A 20105-nucleotide genomic window follows, 5' to 3' on the forward strand; every position below is an offset into this window, starting at 1 on the left:
GTTTTAATGAGATTTTTGATTTGAGCAGTTGAAGCAGACATGAGGCAAGTCCCCATAAGATACAAATCACACAGTTTAAGGTGGTCATGTTAGGGTTAGGTTAGGGCTAGGAAAGAAGTGGTCATGTTATTGTTAATGTTATGTTAATGCCCTCTGAAGTCATGGATAAAGGAGTTTTACAAAGGTTTCACCAGATACACAACATTTAGATTGGACTATGCACGTGACACAAAATTTATTTGAGATCCACCCTTTGCTATTTGAAAAACGACCAACTTCATAGTGGCAAGACAAACCTAATGCACTTGCAGCTATGTGGGATAATGATTTGAAAGCAATATACTTCTGAAACCATTCAGAGCAATTATGCAACACTTAAACTTGTGCAATCTATGCTCTGCAGTGTTCAGGTACAAATAAATGTTGGTTTATATTGCTAGTCTGACCTCGGTCTGACTATTTTTTTTTTTTTTTTTTTTAGCAAGGAGAATGATTACACAGAAGCTTTTTTTTTATATACAGACTGATAGCTCTGGAATGCAAACTATTACCTTCTATGAGGCTGTCTGTGCCAAACATTTCCATAAATGTTGCTGTGTGTTTGCGTTTTTACAGAATGTGTTGCTCTCTTTGCCAAGCAATTCGCTCTAGTGCTGTTCAGTCTAATTCTGAAATCCTCTTTGTGAACGTGACGTGGTGCCGCTGATAGAAAGCAGTATTAACCAGTGCATAGAGTGAGCAAGACTTAAAGAGAGCTCCACGGAGCACTCAGCAGGACAGTACCACTCATTCCATTCAACCTGTATTCAATGCTCAGGGCAATGACTGGGCAATCCCAGACATGAGGACAGTGCGGGGCTGTCACTGTGCTCTTCCATAATGTCCACTGCCCTCCTCCCCGATGACAGAAAATCTCCAGTAAGATTTCGAAGACCTTTGCGCAACAGCCACTCCACAACAAAGTGCTGCTTCTGGCATCATTTCCACAGCAACACCCTCTCAGCGGGAGAATCTCCAAGGTGACGCCCTCTATTGACACGCCTAGAGGTGGCTGGAGCCTTTTTGTAGGCAGGTGCATTTAGTTCACAGACAGATGGTGTAGTCTGAGAAGGATTTTTCTGTTTTTACCTCTGTGGGAATACCTATATCCAGATTCATATCATGGCTGGAAAGCAGCATTCCAGAAAATGGAGCAGACACAATGGAATTCAGAATAAATTATTTCGAAACAAATGAAGAATTGGCATTTGGAACTCCTTAAATTTACTAAACTTGGGTGATGACATTCACATAAATTCAGGGTGTTTTGGCCTAAATGTTACCTTCAACTCTTGGATATCTTCTCTGATACTGTAAGTTAAAGTTAATCGCAAGGCTGTTGTTCTGAATCTGACCTTGGACAAATAATGGAGGGGTTTGGGTATGAGCACTTTCGAGAAGGAGAGAACGAGAGCCAGCAGGTAGACTATCAAAGACTTGTAGGAGACACTCAGTGCTCATGTACAAATGTTTCATCCCGGGAAGGGGAACGTTATGTCCGGCAAAGCTCGCACGGTCATGAAACGGCAGCTCAGAGATACAAAGCCACACGGATCCAAGCTGGCCTAGGCCCAGAGAGGTAAGTAACTGGGAAAGAATTGGAGGGGGGGGCACCTTCAGGTAAAAACTAGACAGTATTTTAATTAAAATACAACTATTTTTTATGTTTATAATAAGGTTTACTTATATTAATGTTTATATTGCTATTTGTTATTGCACATTTCTCTTCTGCAAGAGAAAAATGACATTTTAGTTACAGTTACCCTTAGTGTCATAGAAAATCAAAAAGATAATGTGGCTTCCGTTCACTTTCACAGGCTGCATGCTTCCAAGGTTACCAATGTAAATTACCTTCATGTAGCTGGGTCAGTTTACATGTCCACACACACTTTGCAAATGTATTTGAAGTTAAATCCTGTGCTTTGAATGATGAAGGCCATGTAGATAACATTGAATTTATGAGCAGGCTCTAAGACAACGAAAATGGCTTGTCATAAGTTTTCAGATGCTATTTTTAACCTGGTCCTTCTGCCCCTCGTATACACACACACACACACACACACAGACAGACAATTCTTTGATGCACCGTCAAAGCAGGCGTGAGCAGCATGCTGCGGAGAGGATAAACAAGGCTAAAGCAAGTGCTTAGAATAGCCACAGAGCGTAAAAGAACCACTGACCCATATCTGTAATGACCCACATTTAATTTACACAAACACAGAGTGGGAAATGGATCCCCCTGAGTCACCTTGGCACTAAAATCTAGCAACCCTCATCTTAGATTAACATAGGACAAAGGAGGACTGTGGATTTCAGGCAATGCCACGCGATTCTGTATTGTTTATTGATATCTGTCTGTCTCTGTAAATATTCTGTGAATGTGAAATATCTACACAGTGGTGCTTTAAACTTTTTCAACCTTTTTTCTGTATTTCTGCATGAATAAATTGAATAGTTTTGCAGTTTGTGGCTACAGATTGCTCTCTGCTCATCCCTCCTGGCTGATTTTTCTCTTGTTTTGCTTTTATTTACTTTTATTATTTATTATTGGTTCCTTCAGGTTACACAACTAGTCCAGCTCCTCCAGGATGACACACCCATAAATGTCGTCACAAGAAGGTTTGCTGTGTCTCCCTACACAGTGTGGAAGTGATACTTGGCTGTTACACAAGAAAAGCTGTATAAGGCCTTAAAAGGGCTTCGACCCATGGCTCCTATGTGCGAGGAGGAGCACTGTCAGTTCTGCACAGTGCTGGGCTGTGGGCACAGGTGCTGCTAAAGGACATCAGAACCTCGTGCCATGCTGGAGGTCATTTTGTAGGTCTCTGGCAATGCTCCTCCTGTTCCTCCTCACAGAAAACAACAGATAGCAGCCTGCAGCTGGGTTTAAGCCATTCTGTGGCCCTGTCCAGCACTCGTGTAGTGGCTTGTCTCCTGGTATACACTCTTGAGACTATGCTGGAAGACACAGCAAGCATTCTTGTGATGGTATGTATGGATGTGTCATCGTGGACGAGCTGGACTATGGGTGCAACTTGAAGGGGCTCCATTTTATGCTACCAGTATGACAAGGACACTGGCAAAAAAGCAAAACTAGAGAAAAATCAATCCGTTTTTGAGAGTTGTTGCCCTTTCAAATTGTGAGCTTCACAACATGTTTTTAGGATTGTATCTTTACATAAACATGAGTTTGAGGACTTATAAAAAAAAAAAAAAAATTCTTTAAACTCATCAGGTTGGAAAAAGTTTTAGAGCAATCTCTATAGTGGCTGGACTCCACCAATCAACAGCAGGACACATGGAGGACAAATGAAGGAAATTTAGGGCCATTGTTCACCACCCCCGGGAATAGTTGTCCAGCAAATATTGCTCCAAGAATAAGGTGTTTAAATGGTAAATGGACTAGCTCTTATATAGTGCTTTTCTACTCAGTATGAGCACTCAAAGCGCTATTACAACATGTTTACATTCACCCATGCACTCCCATTCATACAAGCACTTCCATGTTTTGCTAAGCTAAGTGCTTTTTAATTAACTATCATTCACACACATTCATACTCCGATGGGACGGTCGGAGAGCAACTTGGGGTTAAGTATCTTGCCCAAGGATACATTGGCATGTAGCCTGGAGTAGCCAGGAATTGAACCGCTGACCTTCTGATCAGTAGGTGACCTGCTCTACCTACTGAGCTACATCACAAAGGAACTCAGGATCATTTTAAACTTCTAAAGCCCTATCTCACATTTGCTTATTTTAATGTTCATGAGTCCACTATTGGGAGAACACTGAACAACAATAGTGTGCATGGCAGGGCAACAAAGATAAAGTGATTAGCACTCTGCAGTGTTTGTTTTTTAAGACCAAAGATGACACAGACAAGCCATACACTATTAGAGTAATGTTGTATGAATAGAATTTTTATTTTTTGTGATTTAAATGAGAAATTGTAGGTTTTTAGAGGACAGAATACTGCACACTTTGTGAAACACAATGTGGGAGTGTCATTGTTTGGGCCTGATTTGGCTGCTCTGTTTAGCTGCAGCATGTTTTCACTGATGGAAGAATGAACGTAAGGACATCTGAATGGAATCTCGACAGAATGAGGCACACACAGCAAGACGACAACCAGTTCTAAAAAACAGTCAGACGAGAAGAAAGTTAATGATACGGAACAGTCGAGTCAAAATCCTCATCTCAAGCAAACAGAAATGTTTGGGGAGGCTCCTAAAGTTAAAGGCAACCCCAAAAATCCCAATTCTGAAGCTATTGGTACAGAGGAATATGGAGGAATCCCTTTAAACTGATGTGCAGTACTAATCAACAATTACTGCAAACATTCAGTTGTAGCTATTGTTGCACAAGAGTCACACGACCAAATGCTAAAAGCAAAGGTTCACATTCTTTTGATAAATTCTTTTAATCGGGCTCTTTTCATCCACTTATCTGAAGATTTAGTTCACATTTGTACAGAAATAGAGACATTTCTGCAGGCTTCACAAAGTTTGTAAGAACTGCTGTAGGCTTGACTTATGTAAACATGCATGTAACACACACCGCCGCTATGTTGAATGCACAAGTTTAAAATGAATGAACCACTAACTTCTGACATACAGTTCTATCACCCAGTTATAGACGATTAGCCGCATATTTGGCTGTCGGGTGCATAAGTGCCAGCAACAAGTGCTTAAAGTGATCATAATTCGGTATTGTACACTGTTTACTGAATGTCTGGGATACATTCAATAATAATAATAATAAGTTGACACATTCTAGAGGCTGGTGAAGTCATGTATGGGCAAAATGTTTTGACTGCACCAGACCTGTGTTGGGTTACTGTAAAATGTTTCCTTCTTCCCTTTCAGAGCATACAAGATAATTACATATATGTCATATATTTAAGTGTGCAAAAGTGATTTCATGCCAAACATTCATGCTGCTGGCTTGATGGTGCCACATTACTTTAAAACTGAGTAACGTGAATGTACACAGGTTTATTAAGCTGCTTAGAGCAGCTTAATTTCCTACTTCTGAGTAGGACATCCTCCCATACTAGCTGAACTTGCTTTTCTTCTTGGAACTGAAAGCAGCTAGGTACACTATGTATACACACTTCATGTCTACTTTTTAATATTACATTGCATACAATAAGGTATTAGAAAAGAGAGTGAATTTTTGCAAGCATTAGAATTTTGCATTCCTTAATAATAAATACGGAAAGATCATTTCATAAGCACAAAAAGGGCCTTTCCTTAAGTCAGCATAGCCAGCCTGAGCTACAGTCTGTTGAAGTACATGCCGTTTGTTCGTACACTTCCTAAAAATGCTATCATGTGAACAAAGTGTGGTTTGTGCTGGTCTTTCAGTGCACTTAATTCTGTTAAGAACCTTTACATGTGACCAAAATGTAGCCAGTGTTGCTGCTTATATTCAACAAAATGTTTCACTAAGTTGAGGACATTAAGGCATTAAAAGTCTTGATTTAGGGACTCAGTGTACTCATTTGTGATTTCAAACTAAAGAACTGCCTAGCCACCTGACTTTCACTTTTACGTCGTTGAATTTCATAAGCACGCACTACTGAGAATCCTTCACCATTCAGGGTTCTCTGGCTGCATAATTCTGCCATGTAGCTGCAACAATTAGTAGGTAACAGATGGAAATGGTGTACAAATGCGCTATATTTTGCTAATTACACACAACTACTTTTAGGAAACATAATATTTGTTTCCACTGTTTTGCTGACGACATCCAGGTGTATATGCCCATCAAACTGAACAGCAGAGATCCATGGGAACCCCTGCTGAACTGTCTAAGTGACATCAAGTCCTGGATGAGAAACAATTTCCTAAATCTTAATGAAAGCAAAACCGAGGTCATATGCTTTGGTAAATTTGACCCCTCAAGCTACTCCTCTGGCACTCCGAGTCATTTGGCTCCTCACTGTCGTGATGCTGTGAAAAATCTGGGTGTCATTTTAGATAGTAGTTTTAAAATGGAGAAGCAAGTAAGTGCTGTTACCAAAATCAGTTTTTACCAACTCAGAGTTATTGCCAAGGTAAAACCTTATCTCCCGCAGCAGGACCTGGAAAAAGTTATTCATGCTTTTATTACTTCCCGCCTGGACTACTGTAATTCTCTGTACTTTGGCATAGATCAATCATCTGTGCGCCGCCTGCAGGTAGTCCAGAATGCGGCAGCTCGTCTTTTAACCGGTTTAAAAAAGCATGAACACATTACCCCAGTCCTGTCATCCCTTCACTGGCTCCCTGTCCGTTTTAGAATCGATTTTAAGATTTTATTGCTTACTTTTAAAGCCTTAAACGGACTGGCACCTTTGTATCTGTCTGAGCTGCTTCACTGTCACACCCCTGTAAGAGCTCTGAGGTCATCGAACCAGCTGCTCTTACAGAGGCCTAAAACTAGACTAAAACAGAGAGGTGATCGAGCTTTTGCAGCAGCAGCACCAAAGCTATGGAACGATCTACCTCTCCATATCCGCACAGCTCAGACGATACACACATTTAAATCTCTATTAAAAACACATTTCTTTTCCTTGGCATTTGGCTGCAGTGCTACCTCCTTTTAGATGATTGTTTTATGGTATTTTATGGTACTTGTTTTAAACGTTTTAATTTTTAATTTTCTTATGTTATTTATTGTTCTTAATGTTTTTATTTATTTATTTTTATTTTATTATTTTATTTATTTATTTATATATTTTTATTTTTATTTAGTATAGTCCTTGGGGTTACAGATCTTGTACAGCACTTTGGTCAACGTCGTTGTTTTAAATGTGCTTTATAAATAAACTTGACTTGACTTGACTTGATTTTGCAAGCAATACAAAAAATTGGGTTCTTTTAGGGGATGGTTTTTACACTTAATTTTAAACACTGTCACGCAGTGTTTAAAATTTTGTTGGGAGCAGACTGACAAACTTAGTGATAACAGAACAGTCTGATTGCATTTCAGTATAGTAAAGCTGTCACGTGATAAGAAAAAGAAGACGAAAACTTTTGACTCCAGTGGTCCTGGTTTCAGGGTCCCAGGATATAGAGGGTTAAACCCGCCTGTAGGGGAGAGGGGATGTGACGCCACTGCTAATATAAAACACCAACACGCACTGGTTGAAGACCGCGACAGGCAATCACTTCTTGTTTGGCTTCACTACTGACTTTTACATCTTGGAGCCACAAAAGGCTGCTGTTTTATTGTATTTTATTTATTTATTTTTTATTTTAAATCCTGTTTATCCTTCGAGGTAACGGGAATAAGCTGCATCTGTCGCCGCTTTCTGTTTAAATTTCTCTCGGTCCACAGCTGGAAAGTTGCCTCCTTTTTGGTCGGCGTGGGCATCCGCTCAATGAGGTAGCTAGATAACTGTATCTAGGAAAAGATGTTAACCTTAGCAAAGAAGGTGCATTGCTTAAATCGCTTTCAAAATATAAAAAGCTTGGTTTTTAGAGTGCCGGGAGACTTTTTTTCCATGAGCGAAGCCAAAAAAGCCGAACAGCTAATGCTAAATGCTAACGGTTTCCCCCACATGTCTGCAACGTATGGTCTTTGATGCCGTGAAAACTTCGGGTTGCGTTATTTTTATTAACACGCAGTTTTATTGTTTAGTGAGCAGGATACCTACTTGTTCACGCAAACGTAATTTTCATGAGGCAACATTAAAATCCATGAGAGTACCTAAAATTAATTGTGACGCTTGGGAAAACATCACTTTAACGACTGATTTAGTCACTGTTGTTTAGTATATGTGCAAGCTGGCTGTGAAAACACTCGTGGTTATAAGACTTAGACTAGTTGGTGCTATTTTACTATTACTCCAAGCTAATAGTTTTACTCGACAGACTAGCTAACGTTGAGTGACTGTGAACATGTTAAATAATAACCGCGTTATTCCTATAACTTTAATATGGTTAGTGGTAATTAGCTGCAAGTACACAACTCAACTTTACGTTTCTGAAAATGTTAGATATGGTCTTACAATCTTCATGCACTCGCATGCTTTTGGAAGATATCGCAGCATATATTACTGAGCACCAAACTCGCTTCAAAAGTCAGCCAAAAAGGCATCGCTTCTCTTGACAGAAAGGGGTATATATTGGATATAGGAATTAGACTATTTACCACATATGAGGACCAGTCTTTGATTCGGCGTGGTTTAACCACGCTTTTGGCCACCCTTTAGAGTCACATTTCCCGTCGGTTTACCTGTTAGCTAACGTTTGCTAAGTCTTGGTGAGTACATACTTGAAACTAATTCTTGTAACACTTGTTAAATACTGTGATATGGATGGTCGAGTGTTAAAATGCATTAATCAAGTGATTAATGCATTTAACCATGCTTCTGAAAATTAAGAGATGCGTGGGGCTTATTAGCATGGATAAAATTACACGGATGCTGCGTGGCCGCATCTCTATACAAACAAAGGCAGGTCTGGCATGCTATGTTTTTGCTAACTGGTGTGCAGCATGAGTAGCTAATGTTTGCTAGCAGCTGATAATGTAGGTCACTAGGGGAGTAAACGCTACTGCTCGAGTAGAGATGGCACTTTAGTTTGAGGCGCCTCTGACATTTAATCCAGAACTTTTAACTCTACTATATTTGCATGTAATTCCTGAAAAATCAAAAGTGTCCATGATTAGCTAAGGTACAGCGGTTATATGTTAGTGGGTCACTCGGCCATGTTTTTCTTCTTACGCGGTCGTGTGGGGACTAAAGCACCGTTACCTGCTTTGTGTTATTCCCCTGTGCGCTTTATTTGGTATTAAAAAAATAACAGATTTAATATTTGTAATACAGAAAAAAAAATGCTTTTTCTCCAGCACAAATTATTTCTACACATGCGAGCTTTATTAAAATTGTGGTATTTCCCTTATCAGTAGCGTGGGTTTAAAAAGTGATCTTAAATAGGTCCAGCAAGGTTGTAGGTTTAGTTCAGGGTTATTTATGGAGGAAACGGATGTATTTTCCACTTGTCACGCAGGCGCGCTGACCCGAGGCTTGCGGGGGATGTTGATGTTGCTATGGTTATGCCTTCCTGTGAGAAGGTCACCAAAAGCTCTACCTGCACTGTGGATGTGCAGCCTTCCTGCAGAGCATCATTACACCTTCCCTAGATAATCATAATGTTTAGTGTTGTCTTGAAAACAGCTGATTGAGTTTGCCTATTTTTTTTGTCATTTGGCAGCATGGCGGATTACCTGATAAGTGGTGGCACAGGTTACGTCCCTGATGATGGGCTCTCGGCACAGCAGCTCTTCTCTACTGGAGGTGGTCTTACATACAAGTAAGTTTCCCTTCATTGCAAATGTTTTTGTTTTGGTTTTTTTGGTTTTTTTTAATGTTTTTTTTCTTGAAAATACCTGAATTAATTTCAAAGTACAGTTTCCTCATTTTTAAATCCTCTGCAAAGTGGTGGGTGGAGTGTAAGCACCAGTGCTTTGTAATGGCCAACGCATTTTGAACCGGCAGATCTGACCAACAGTGTGTTGTCTCCGATGGTCAAACGGCTGAAGAGCTATGCTCTAAAGGAGATGGGTTGACTTACAAGTGAGTAAAAAAAAAAAAAGTCACCTTCGAACTGAAAGTCCTTAATCTCTCTAAATGGTGAATTCATAAAGGGGAAGCAAATGATTGTCCTTCTACAGCAAATTTATTTTGACTGCAACAAACCATACCAAAACTCTCATGAACTGAGGTGCATGAAGGCAGAAGGTAGATATAGGGCTTTGTGAAATTCTTAACTTGATTTGGGTCATGGGAATGAAATTTGCCTCCAGGGGACATGGCTGCATTATTAACTTCAACCAATCAAGGTGCACGACCTGTCAGCTTGTGCACTTTAGCACAGATACTTTTGATAAAAGTGCTATTTTTTAACCTCTTGCAGTTCTCTCCCCTGCTTGGCATTCTGATGACAGGCTGTATAGATGAGCTCATGCTGCATTTTTCCTGTTTTTTTACAGTACTGTGCTTTTACCTTTTTAAAAAATCTATATTAGTCGTTAGAACCACTGCGTTATAAGCAGGAATATTACATGTGCAGGGAAAGGTTGCAAATGTGACTGCCTGAATTGATATGTGAATTTCAGGGGTAATTGGTGAGGACAAAATTCAGATTAGTCATTTAACCTCCTAATAAATGCAGTACAGACAGATGCTGATTCAACATTTATAGTTCCCCATGTGTAAAATATTTGATTACAAACTGCAGATGTTTTCTTGGAGAAAATAGTCACGCAAAAAAACTGATACACAGGTGCAGGAAGACAGAATCAGCTTTTTTGAGTAGCAGCTTCCTGCTCTACAAGATGCAGCAATCTTGCTCTGAACAAGACATGAAAGAGATTTTTAGATTCAGACACTATTCAATACGTCAGATTCATTTCTGTACACGTCTGTGTTCCAGTGCAGGTTTCTGACACAAACGGGCTGTTTGCTGTGGTTAAATATGAGGCCACTGCCATTTAGACAGAACTGTAGGCCTTAATTAAACCACATAATTAAAGCTATATAAATGTGTGTACTTTTGTCAGTTGGAGTGGAGTGCATACTTTCAAAATCTTTCCATTTGCGAATTTAGTCTCTAAATCACCACAAAACCCTAAGACTGTAAATATTAAAACTGGTAAGGAGAACTTGTATGGCAGCATTCTCCCGCAGCCTGATAATGGAGTAAATTTAACTAGTAGTCACTGTTACCCCCCAGGTGAATCAGCCAAATTGTGGAAATGTTGTAAGCACGATGACATGATCTTCAGATAATGACATGTTGTATTGTATTTTATTTTATTTTATTTTTTTGCTTGACAGTTTTAATAAAGGGAGGTGACTCAGATAAACAGATGTTACCTGTAACAAATCCTTTTTAATATAACAGGTGTTCCCTTTTAATATAATAGATGTTTTTGGGTGTTGGCACAGAGTACTGTAAGTACTTTTGTACCGAACAGGGTTATTATAGTTAATTAAAGCTATTGAATAAAAAACAGTCATTCATGTAGTTTTTCGTGGACATACTATTATAACTTTTCACTGAAATATAAGGAACAGTGATTAAATAAAACTTGACTGATATAAAAATTTTTATCTGTCACGCTGTATTTTTTTTTTTTCTCAAATTGGTGCACGTGTTTGAGACAGAGTTGCGTTTGCAAATCCTTGTTTCACAATGTCTAATCTTGTAGGTTCTTCTGATTCCAAATTCCCCAAACATAAAAGCAACCCGTATGATGGCAGAGAGTAATACTGAAACCGATGAAACAAAACAGCAAATGAGTTGTGAAATCGAACTGAAGCAAAATCTTTTCAGGCCAAACCTGAAAACAAAGACTTAAAAATGTGATGCAGATAAATTCTATGATGATACAACTGTATAATAACTTCAGTGCTGGGGGAAAGAGCTGGCAGGTGAAGACCAATTGTGGTTTTGCTTTGAAAGACTCCCATTAGCATCACAGATTTGTTTACATTTAACATTCAAATGAAACCCATAAGGTATGACTGAGCCATTGTTTTCTTTAGGAGTCAAAGACAACACAGCAGTCCCTAGTTACTGCTGACCCCAAGTCAGAAGGTGTAGTCTGTTTGCTGCAGCTGAGGTTTGTGGCTCCTGCTAAATGATAGCAGATGTGCCTTGGACTTTTTGCTTGTGGGATTTGCGCTCTTGAACGAGGGCAGGCAAAGCCCTCTACCCTCATACTCCTGTTCCCATTTAGACTCACTTTACTTGTTTCATTTATTCTTGCCTCATAGTTTCCTTCAGCATTCACTGGATGTATAAAGCTTTACTTATTCCTCCATATTTCCATTTGTCCCCTGCACTTTTTTTTTTCCCCCCACACAGATCTCTAAAAACCCCAGAAAATACAGACAGACTCAAGCTGAAAAATAAACACATCATGTCTGGCGCTCACTGCTTCACTCGTCTTTGTTTCTTATTGTGTTTATACAGGCCAGGAGCTGAAAAGAGGTCAGCAGTAGCTTTTTTACCAAGTAGAGTACGCACCCAGCTGCACTTGGTGTCTGTACTCAGCCACAGTGCCACTTTGTAATTTTCTGGAAGCCATGATGAGGTGCAAGAGTGTCCAAAAATGGGCTTTAAACTGCAGGGTTGTCCTTGCTGAAAATATTACACAGAATGAAAGGAGTAATTCTGAAATCACCAACTAAAAAAAAAAACATATTTGGATTATTATAAGACATGATCTTATTCACATTCTTTGCTAATCTAAATAGTTCTGTTATCTCTACCACTTAAAATTTTAGCCCATCTTTGTTCAGTACACCCTGTTTGTGTTGAGATACTCCTTAAAATTGTGAAATCTTTTAATTACCCTGGTTTTCTTGGGCATACTATTATGGATCTTCACTAAAATATGTGGGTCACTGTTTCTTGGAAATTTTTATTTTTTTTATGAAGTGTGGTGTTTTAGACCTCAAAATGCATTTTGCTTCTCTTTCAGCGATTTCCTGATTTTACCTGGCTTCATTGACTTTACCTCAGACGAAGTGGTGAGTAGAGTACACGTGTGAAGGAGGTGCACTTTGAGTCATGTTTTTGCCCTTTAAAACTGTCCGCATCATTTGGTCTCTTGCTATTTTTGCCCAATGTGGTTACCCACTGGCTGCTCCCTCACCCTTGTGTTTACATTTGTGTCTGGTTAGTTGCTCATCTAGCAGCAGATGATGGGAGAGTTAATCTCGTGGCTTCAGAGGAAATCCCTCTCTCCTGCTTCGTCCATTTCTGAGGGATTTAATTTAGTTTATCACTAATCTTTCTGTTTCTTTGAGAGTTAGAGGTATTTGCCTGCCTGCCATGTTGTGTTGGGCTACTTGTCTTCTCCGCAGAGTCTTGGTCTGCCCTAGTTTTTCCTCAGGATAGTAAGCCTATTCAAGCTTAAATGATACAAATGCTTGCACAACCTTGAATAGTAAATGAGCCTGAATACTTTTTGAGGGATAGGAACATGAAGTAGTGTGGGTGGGTGGGTGGTGGTTTGGGACATTCTTTGAGGTCGTGGTATTTCTGACATGCTTTTCTGCCTCTCTGTTGAATTTAGCAGGTTAGTGCAGTTGTGCTCTTTAAATGGTGATGTGGTGTGAGGTCTTTTCTCTGGCCTTCACCAACCTCTGAGAAACAAAGCAAGCAGTCTTTATAGTTTATGTCTGTGTCAGATATTGTTGAGCTAATTTGCTGGTTTTCCCATGTGCAAGGAATGTTATTATTGTCAGTCTGTCAGTGGACAGAAACAGAATGTGCTGGCTGTTGTGGGAACTGGTGATAAGTAAAGGTAAACCTGGTCATTAGAGACTGTAGTGTGGCTCATCTCCATTTTTCCAGACAGTGTCTGGTTTCTACCCCTGATAAGAACAACATAGTTTCAGTCCATCAGACTTTCAGTATTGGTACAGTAAATCATAAAGTGTATATTTTAATTTAGAGGCATTTCATATCCTGCATGAACTAAATCTAAAGCTCAAGTTGTTATATATATTTTTTAACTTAAAATTTTCTCCATTGGTTACAACTGTTATAAACATTTGCTTAAATTAACATTATGTCCTTTTGGTGGCAGATCTGGAAGGTTAGAAACAGTGGGAGCATAGGAACTTGGGTCATTCTGCCCCCTGGTGGACCACAAGCAAAACGTCAAATCCCCCGTTTCTTGTCTTTCAGGACCTGACGTCTGCACTGACCAGGAAGATCACATTGAAAACCCCTCTCATTTCATCCCCCATGGACACTGTCACAGAGTCAGCCATGGCAATTGCTATGGCGGTAAGAAACTTAACATCTTTTTTTTTTTTTTTTTGCAAATTGTTTATTTGAAAAGCCAAATCTAATTTGTTTTCTCAATTTGCTAGCTAATGGGAGGCATTGGCATTATTCACCACAACTGCACACCAGAATTCCAAGCCAATGAGGTCCGCAAGGTCAAGGTAAACCATCACTGTGTACAAATAATTATTCAAATTAAAGGGACTACAGTACTAACCTTAACCAACTTAATTCACCTGTCATGTGAGCCATACCCCTTGACTCTTCTTGTTGTCTCATCTTGTCCCTATGTAGGCTATGGTAATGGTGTTGTGTGTGTGTGTGTGTGTGTGTGTGTGTGTGTGTGTGTGTGTGTGTGTGTGTGTGTGTGTGTGTGTGTGTGTGTGTGCTTTTGTTAATTTTCTTTTTTTTTTTTTTTTTGTGCTGCTGCTGCTTATTTCCTTTTCTTTTTTGTGTGTGGTGATCTGGGCTTGTGCTGCTTTTGCTGCATTACAGAAATACTTTGTAAAGTAACAATTGCTATTTTGGTTTCTTTTGGTTTCCAGAGGTTTGAACAGGGTTTTATTACAGACCCAGTTGTTATGAGTCCACGCCACACAGTTGGGGATGTGTTTGAGGCCAAAGTAAGACACGGTTTCTCTGGTATTCCTGTCACAGAGACAGGAAAAATGGGCAGCAAACTGGTGGGCATTGTCACCTCCAGAGATATTGACTTCCTTTCTGAGAAAGACCATGGCAAACCTTTGGAGGAGGTGTGTATTCTCATAATTTTTAAGAAACTGTTATTTAAAAAAACAAAAAAAAAAAACTGTTGCACTGCCATTACTCACTTGATTATATTTCCCTTGACCTTCTCTTCTCTCAGGCTATGACTAAGAGGGAGGAGCTGGTAGTGGCTCCTGCTGGTGTTACACTAAAAGAAGCCAATGATATTTTGCAGCGCAGCAAAAAAGGTGAATTATAGAAAAAGTATTTGATTAGATTTTGGACTTCTTTCTCTTTTAATGTATTTCTATACCCTGACTGCTGCTTTCTCTGTAACCAGGCAAGCTTCCCATTGTAAATGATAATGATGAGCTAGTGGCAATTATTGCCAGAACAGACCTAAAGAAGAACAGGGAGTACCCTTTAGCCTCCAAAGACTCACGCAAACAGCTACTCTGTGGCGCTGCTATTGGCACCAGGGAGGATGACAAATACAGACTGGACCTGCTAGTGCAAGCTGGAGTGGATGTCGTCGTACTGGTTGGTGTTTTTATTTATTTATTTATTTTTTTTATAGTTGGAATTTGGTTGATGCATTAAAACTGGTCACATTTTGACCCCATCCTGCAATAGCAAAGCGTAATTTCTTGAATAAGTTTGGTTGTTTTCATCTAGTTTTTGTCAGTCTTACTTATGAGAAAGTATTTAAGTTTATGTTTTAGGGGTTTTATTTACTAAAGATTTAGATTACTTCACTACAGATTGTAAAACTAAAATTTGTGAATTATTAATATTCACAAATTTAAATAAAGGGTACAACAAACAACTTTTTTTTTTTTTTTTTTAATTGTAGGACTCTTCACAAGGCAACTCAGTGTATCAGATTGGCATGATACATTATATTAAGCAGAAGTATCCAGACTTACAAGTGGTGGGAGGAAATGGTGAGTCTGTTGGGAAGGGGAGTGAGTATTATGTTGCTGTTCCTTCATAAACACTTACATAAACAACACAATAAACTAGAATTTTGCACACATTTCATGACTGTTTTCACTCTTGCGTCTTTCCTACAGTGGTTACAGCAGCCCAGGCCAAGAATCTGATTGATGCTGGTGTGGATGCTCTGAGAGTCGGCATGGGCTGTGGCTCCATCTGCATCACACAAGAAGGTAGATCACTTTCCCTGTTTATTCAGTGCAGTGACCAAGAAAATAATATTGGGACCATGATAGAATGATACAACTTCACTGTAGTGGCAATAATTGTGATTTAAAAAAAAAAAAAAAAAAAAAATCACTGCTTGCTATACCTGTTCTTTTTCTGGCTGTGCGCTAATGCCAAGAGGAAAAAAGGCCATCAGTTGCTAGTGGAAACAAATACCCTGAGACCACTCCTAGTTGTCATGGTGATTTGCCAAGGCCTCTGTTCTGTGTTGCCATGGGGACTGGTCTCATGTTCAGACTGGGTCATGTTTATACCAAAAACAAACGATTAAAAAAAACAAAACAAAAAAAACAACAGAGGTGTGTTGCAGCATTTTGGCCAGTTTGTGTCCCAAATTGTGCATCATCATCATCATCTGTGTTTTTTTAATATGATCTAACAGTCATGTTGGATACGTTTATTTTCCTTTTTGTCAGTCATGGCATGCGGACGACCCCAGGGGACCTCTGTGTACAAGGTGGCAGAGTATGCTAGGCGTTTTGGTGTGCCAGTCATTGCTGATGGTGGCATTCAGACTGTGGGCCATGTGGTGAAGGCTCTAGCTCTTGGCGCATCAACTGGTGAGATTAAAGAGATGGTGACATGCATTTTTGCTGAAGCTAAGATTTCATACAGGGCTTTAGAAATATCAAGACTTCATTGCAGTAGAGCTGTCTGTCACAACAAAGATGATTCGCTCTCATTCCAGTTATGATGGGCTCCTTGCTAGCGGCCACGACTGAGGCTCCTGGAGAATACTTCTTCGCAGATGGTGTGCGGCTGAAAAAGTATCGTGGCATGGGCTCCCTGGATGCAATGGAGAAAAGCACTAGCAGTCAGAAACGCTATTTTAGGTATGTATGAGGTCATTAAAAGCACATTTACAAGTGCAGCTGCTGTAATCTTGTGATCCAGTTGGCTGAATATTAATTGGGTGATGTGCTGTTCACAGTGAGGGTGACAAGGTGAAGGTAGCCCAGGGTGTGTCAGGCTCAGTTCAGGACAAGGGCTCCATCCACAAGTTTGCACCTTACCTGATAGCAGGAATCCAACATGGGTGCCAGGACATTGGGGCAAAGAGTCTCTCTGTCCTCCGGTGAGTACACATGTTTGTGTGTCTGTGTTATAAGGTTATGATACAGATGCTTTTATGTTCTTTATGTGTGACAGTGCTTCTATGTTCTTGTCAGTTCCATGATGTACTCTGGAGAGCTGAAGTTTGAGAAGCGTACCTTATCTGCACAGGTGGAGGGTGGTGTTCATGGACTCCATTCGTAAGTAAAAAACCCACAGGAGAATGTCTTTGCTGCATCTAGTTATATTTGGTTACTTCCTGTGACCACTGTGTTGGAGTATAAACTGTGTAAAAGAGAGGCAGCGCTTCCTTAAACTTTCGTTCTTGTTAAGGAGCAGCAGACAGCAAAAATTTACGTAGCATGTAGGATGCTGCTGCTCAAACATTTTTCTAATGAGTTTGATTTCAGTCACTTGGGAGTTTGTGTAGTATTAAAAAATTAAAGAGGAACACTTTTAAATCAGTATAGCATCAAGTCAATTAAACTTCTGGGATATTGATCTGGTCAGTTCAATAGCAGAGAGGGTTGTTAATCAGTTTTAGCTGCTTTGGTATTAATGTAATTAACAACAGGTGCACTGAGGGGGGAGGGGGGTGTGTGTGAAACAACCCCCTAAACAGGAATGGTTATACAGGTGAAGGCTGCTGACATTTTTCCCCTCCTCATCTTTTGTGACTTTTTCACTAGTTTTGCATTTGGCTTGGGGTCAGTGTCACTACTGGTAGCATGAGGTGATACCTGGACTGCACAGAGTTTGCACAGGTAGTCCCAACTCCTCCAGGATGGTGCATCAGTACATGCCATTGCTGGAAGGTTTGCTGTGTCTCCCAGCATACACCTACACCTACTGAGTACCATTTTGAATTGCTGCAAGTCCAGCATATTTCTTTTTCCTATCGAGATCTGATGAAGTGTTCCTTTTTTTTTTTTTTTTTTTTTGAGCAGTGTAAGCGATCCCATTAAGAAAAAAATGGGACGCTAAAGCATGATTGACAAGAAGCTACTGCCATGTCCTCAGTTTCTCAGTCACCCCAACTTATCATGAACTGGTTTCCATTTGCTGATTTGATGTTTTTCTTTTTTGCCTCCGCAGATTCGAGAAGCGGCTTTACTGAACAGGGGTGGTGTGTGTGTGTGTGTGTGTGTGTGTGTGTGTGTGTGTGTGTGTGTGGATCACCCGGTGCACAGGACATACTGAATCTCAAAGTGACCAAATCTTAACTCACCACTTCTGTTAGAATACACACCACCAACCACACTCTCTCTGCCCCCTGCAGCGCCATATCCACTGTTGCTCTCTTTCTGATCTCAACTGGTTGATGTGGGGGGGGGTATTGTAGTGAAGTGAGAATCTTCACAGTGACACCTAATTCTCCAAACACATTGGATTTTGCACTTAAGAAGTGGAGCATCAGGGTTTTTGGAATAACATACCCACCTGTATCACAAGTATGCAGACCAATCCCAGTTTTGTGTGCGTGTTGATGGTAGTGAGTGAAAAGAGTGGATGAATTAAGAGTAGTGTGCTTGAATTTGTGAGATATGTGTGTGTGTGTGTGTGTGTGTGTGTGTGTGTGAGGACAAAGAAAGTGAAGGTGCATTATGTTTGTCCTGTTACTATTAGTTGACAACACCCATTGTGCAGGCCCCATCAGCATCCCTTTTGCCCCCCTCCCCTCCCCTCTTTTTTTTTTTTTATTTTTTTTTTATTTATATATTTTTTTTGAGGTCTACCAGCAACCTGTGAGTTGCCTCAAACATCCCACTTACTAAACAGACTAGGTCATGTGTGCAGGGAACAAGACAAACACTTGTCTGTGTAGTGTGCCAGTCAATCGCAGCAAACATCATCACAGGTATACGCTACATGAAGTAGCCTCTTACAGTTCAGCATTTGTTTAAGTGTATTGTGAAGTCACAATATTGGCCATGGTAGTCATCTTGTCAACTTTGTCTCCTTCAACGTCAGCAGTAGATGGAGCTCAGACCTCCCAACATTTTATCTTCATGGATACTCATACTGACAGACTGAGCCAAATAGCCAGTTTCCCATCTCCATGTGTAGTGTTAATGTGTTGAGCAAGGAAGGGACCAAAATCTGAAGATCAGGTATATTTAAGAGAGAAGACATTAAAATGTGTCAATCAAAAATAGTCTGACAATTTCTTTGCCCATAGTTTGAATACTTTTAGATAAAACAGCTTTATATTAAACCTGTATAGACTGGGGGGGGGGGGGCTTTTAAATTGAGCATGAAGGGTTTTTGATATGCATTTTTTTTTCCTTTTTCACTAAGCCAGAGATGGCTGTATTTATATTCTGCTTTAATTGCATACATACTGCCGAGTGTATTTACACTTCCTTTGACACTCTTCTTTTGTAAGTTAAAAACCAAAATTGGTGCAACAAGTCACTCCTCAGTTTTTTTTTCATTCCTACTCTCTTCACGTTGTGGCATAGTTTCTCTGTGAGTTTATAGCATCTGATTTAAGTGTCTTTTCACCGGAGATATGCCTTGAAATGGGGATGGATAACAGCTGCAGTGTGACTAAGTGAAATTGCATTGAAATGCATAATGTTACAGACCTTCTTGACTCCTTTTCTTAATTTAAAACGGTATTGTTGTTATTTAGCTTATGTAGTAGTAGGCTTTTCTAACACTTTCATACAGGATGTCCTCCCCATTCCCCCCCCAATAAGATGTCCTGGATTGTAAGAGTTGCTTTCTTTAATATGCTAATGTACAACACCCACACAGGGTTCACTGACAAAGATCTTGCAGCTGGGCTGAATTGCAAGATAATGTAAGTGAAAGTATATGGAGGATTATATACCTGTAGTTGGAAATGACTGCTGCTGGTTTTCAGTTTCCTCACCTTAACATTGTAATTCAGGTTTATAAACTGTCTTAAGTTGTCAAGTACTGAGTCCTGTTGGTCCATCTAAAAAAAAAAAAAACATAAATGCAGATATTTGTGAAATGTTTTTTGCCTTTTCAGCATGAGTTGCCAAAACACAGCAGTAACTTCTGCAACCACCGATCCAAATAGTAAAACTCCTTTTTATTTTATTTTTAGATGGACTGAAAAGACTCAGTATGTAGTAAATCTGTTTGGGGAATTTGAGGACTGTCATGTCAGAACATGTTTACAGTAAAACACTCAAGAGAGGAAAGTTGCTTTTGCTGTTCAATATGGTCAAATAAATAAATTAAATCAAATATGGTCTTTGTATGTTTTTGTTTTTTTTGTATGAGATGCAAGCTTCAAGATATCACTTTGAACTTCA

At 39.7% G+C, this 20105-nt stretch overlaps 1 protein-coding gene across 7 annotated transcripts; it reads left to right on the forward strand.

Moving 5' to 3' along the window:
• The first annotated feature begins 1076 nt into the window (after positions 1-1076).
• Positions 1077-19775, forward strand: impdh1b (IMP (inosine 5'-monophosphate) dehydrogenase 1b). 7 transcript variants are annotated; one of them, XM_030719991.1, is made up of 16 exons: positions 1077-1618; positions 9241-9339; positions 9525-9602; positions 12518-12566; positions 13732-13833; positions 13920-13994; positions 14379-14585; positions 14699-14786; positions 14879-15078; positions 15392-15482; positions 15612-15707; positions 16179-16322; positions 16451-16595; positions 16694-16837; positions 16932-17015; positions 17911-19775. In XM_030719991.1, exons 1-16 carry the CDS (start codon positions 1407-1409, stop codon positions 17930-17932), a joined length of 1836 nt encoding a protein of 611 aa, XP_030575851.1. In that variant the 5' UTR covers positions 1077-1406; the 3' UTR covers positions 17933-19775. The 7 variants fall into 7 exon arrangements, with proteins under 7 accessions (XP_030575851.1, XP_030575853.1, XP_030575852.1 ...); XM_030719994.1 differs by lacking the exon at positions 1077-1618 and adding an exon at positions 7156-7408; XM_030719995.1 differs by lacking the exon at positions 1077-1618 and adding an exon at positions 8086-8287.
• The last annotated feature ends 330 nt before the right edge of the window (positions 19776-20105 follow it).

This window comes from Archocentrus centrarchus, chromosome 23 (assembly GCF_007364275.1).
Source record: "Archocentrus centrarchus isolate MPI-CPG fArcCen1 chromosome 23, fArcCen1, whole genome shotgun sequence".
Taxonomy (NCBI): Eukaryota; Metazoa; Chordata; class Actinopteri; order Cichliformes; family Cichlidae; genus Archocentrus; species Archocentrus centrarchus.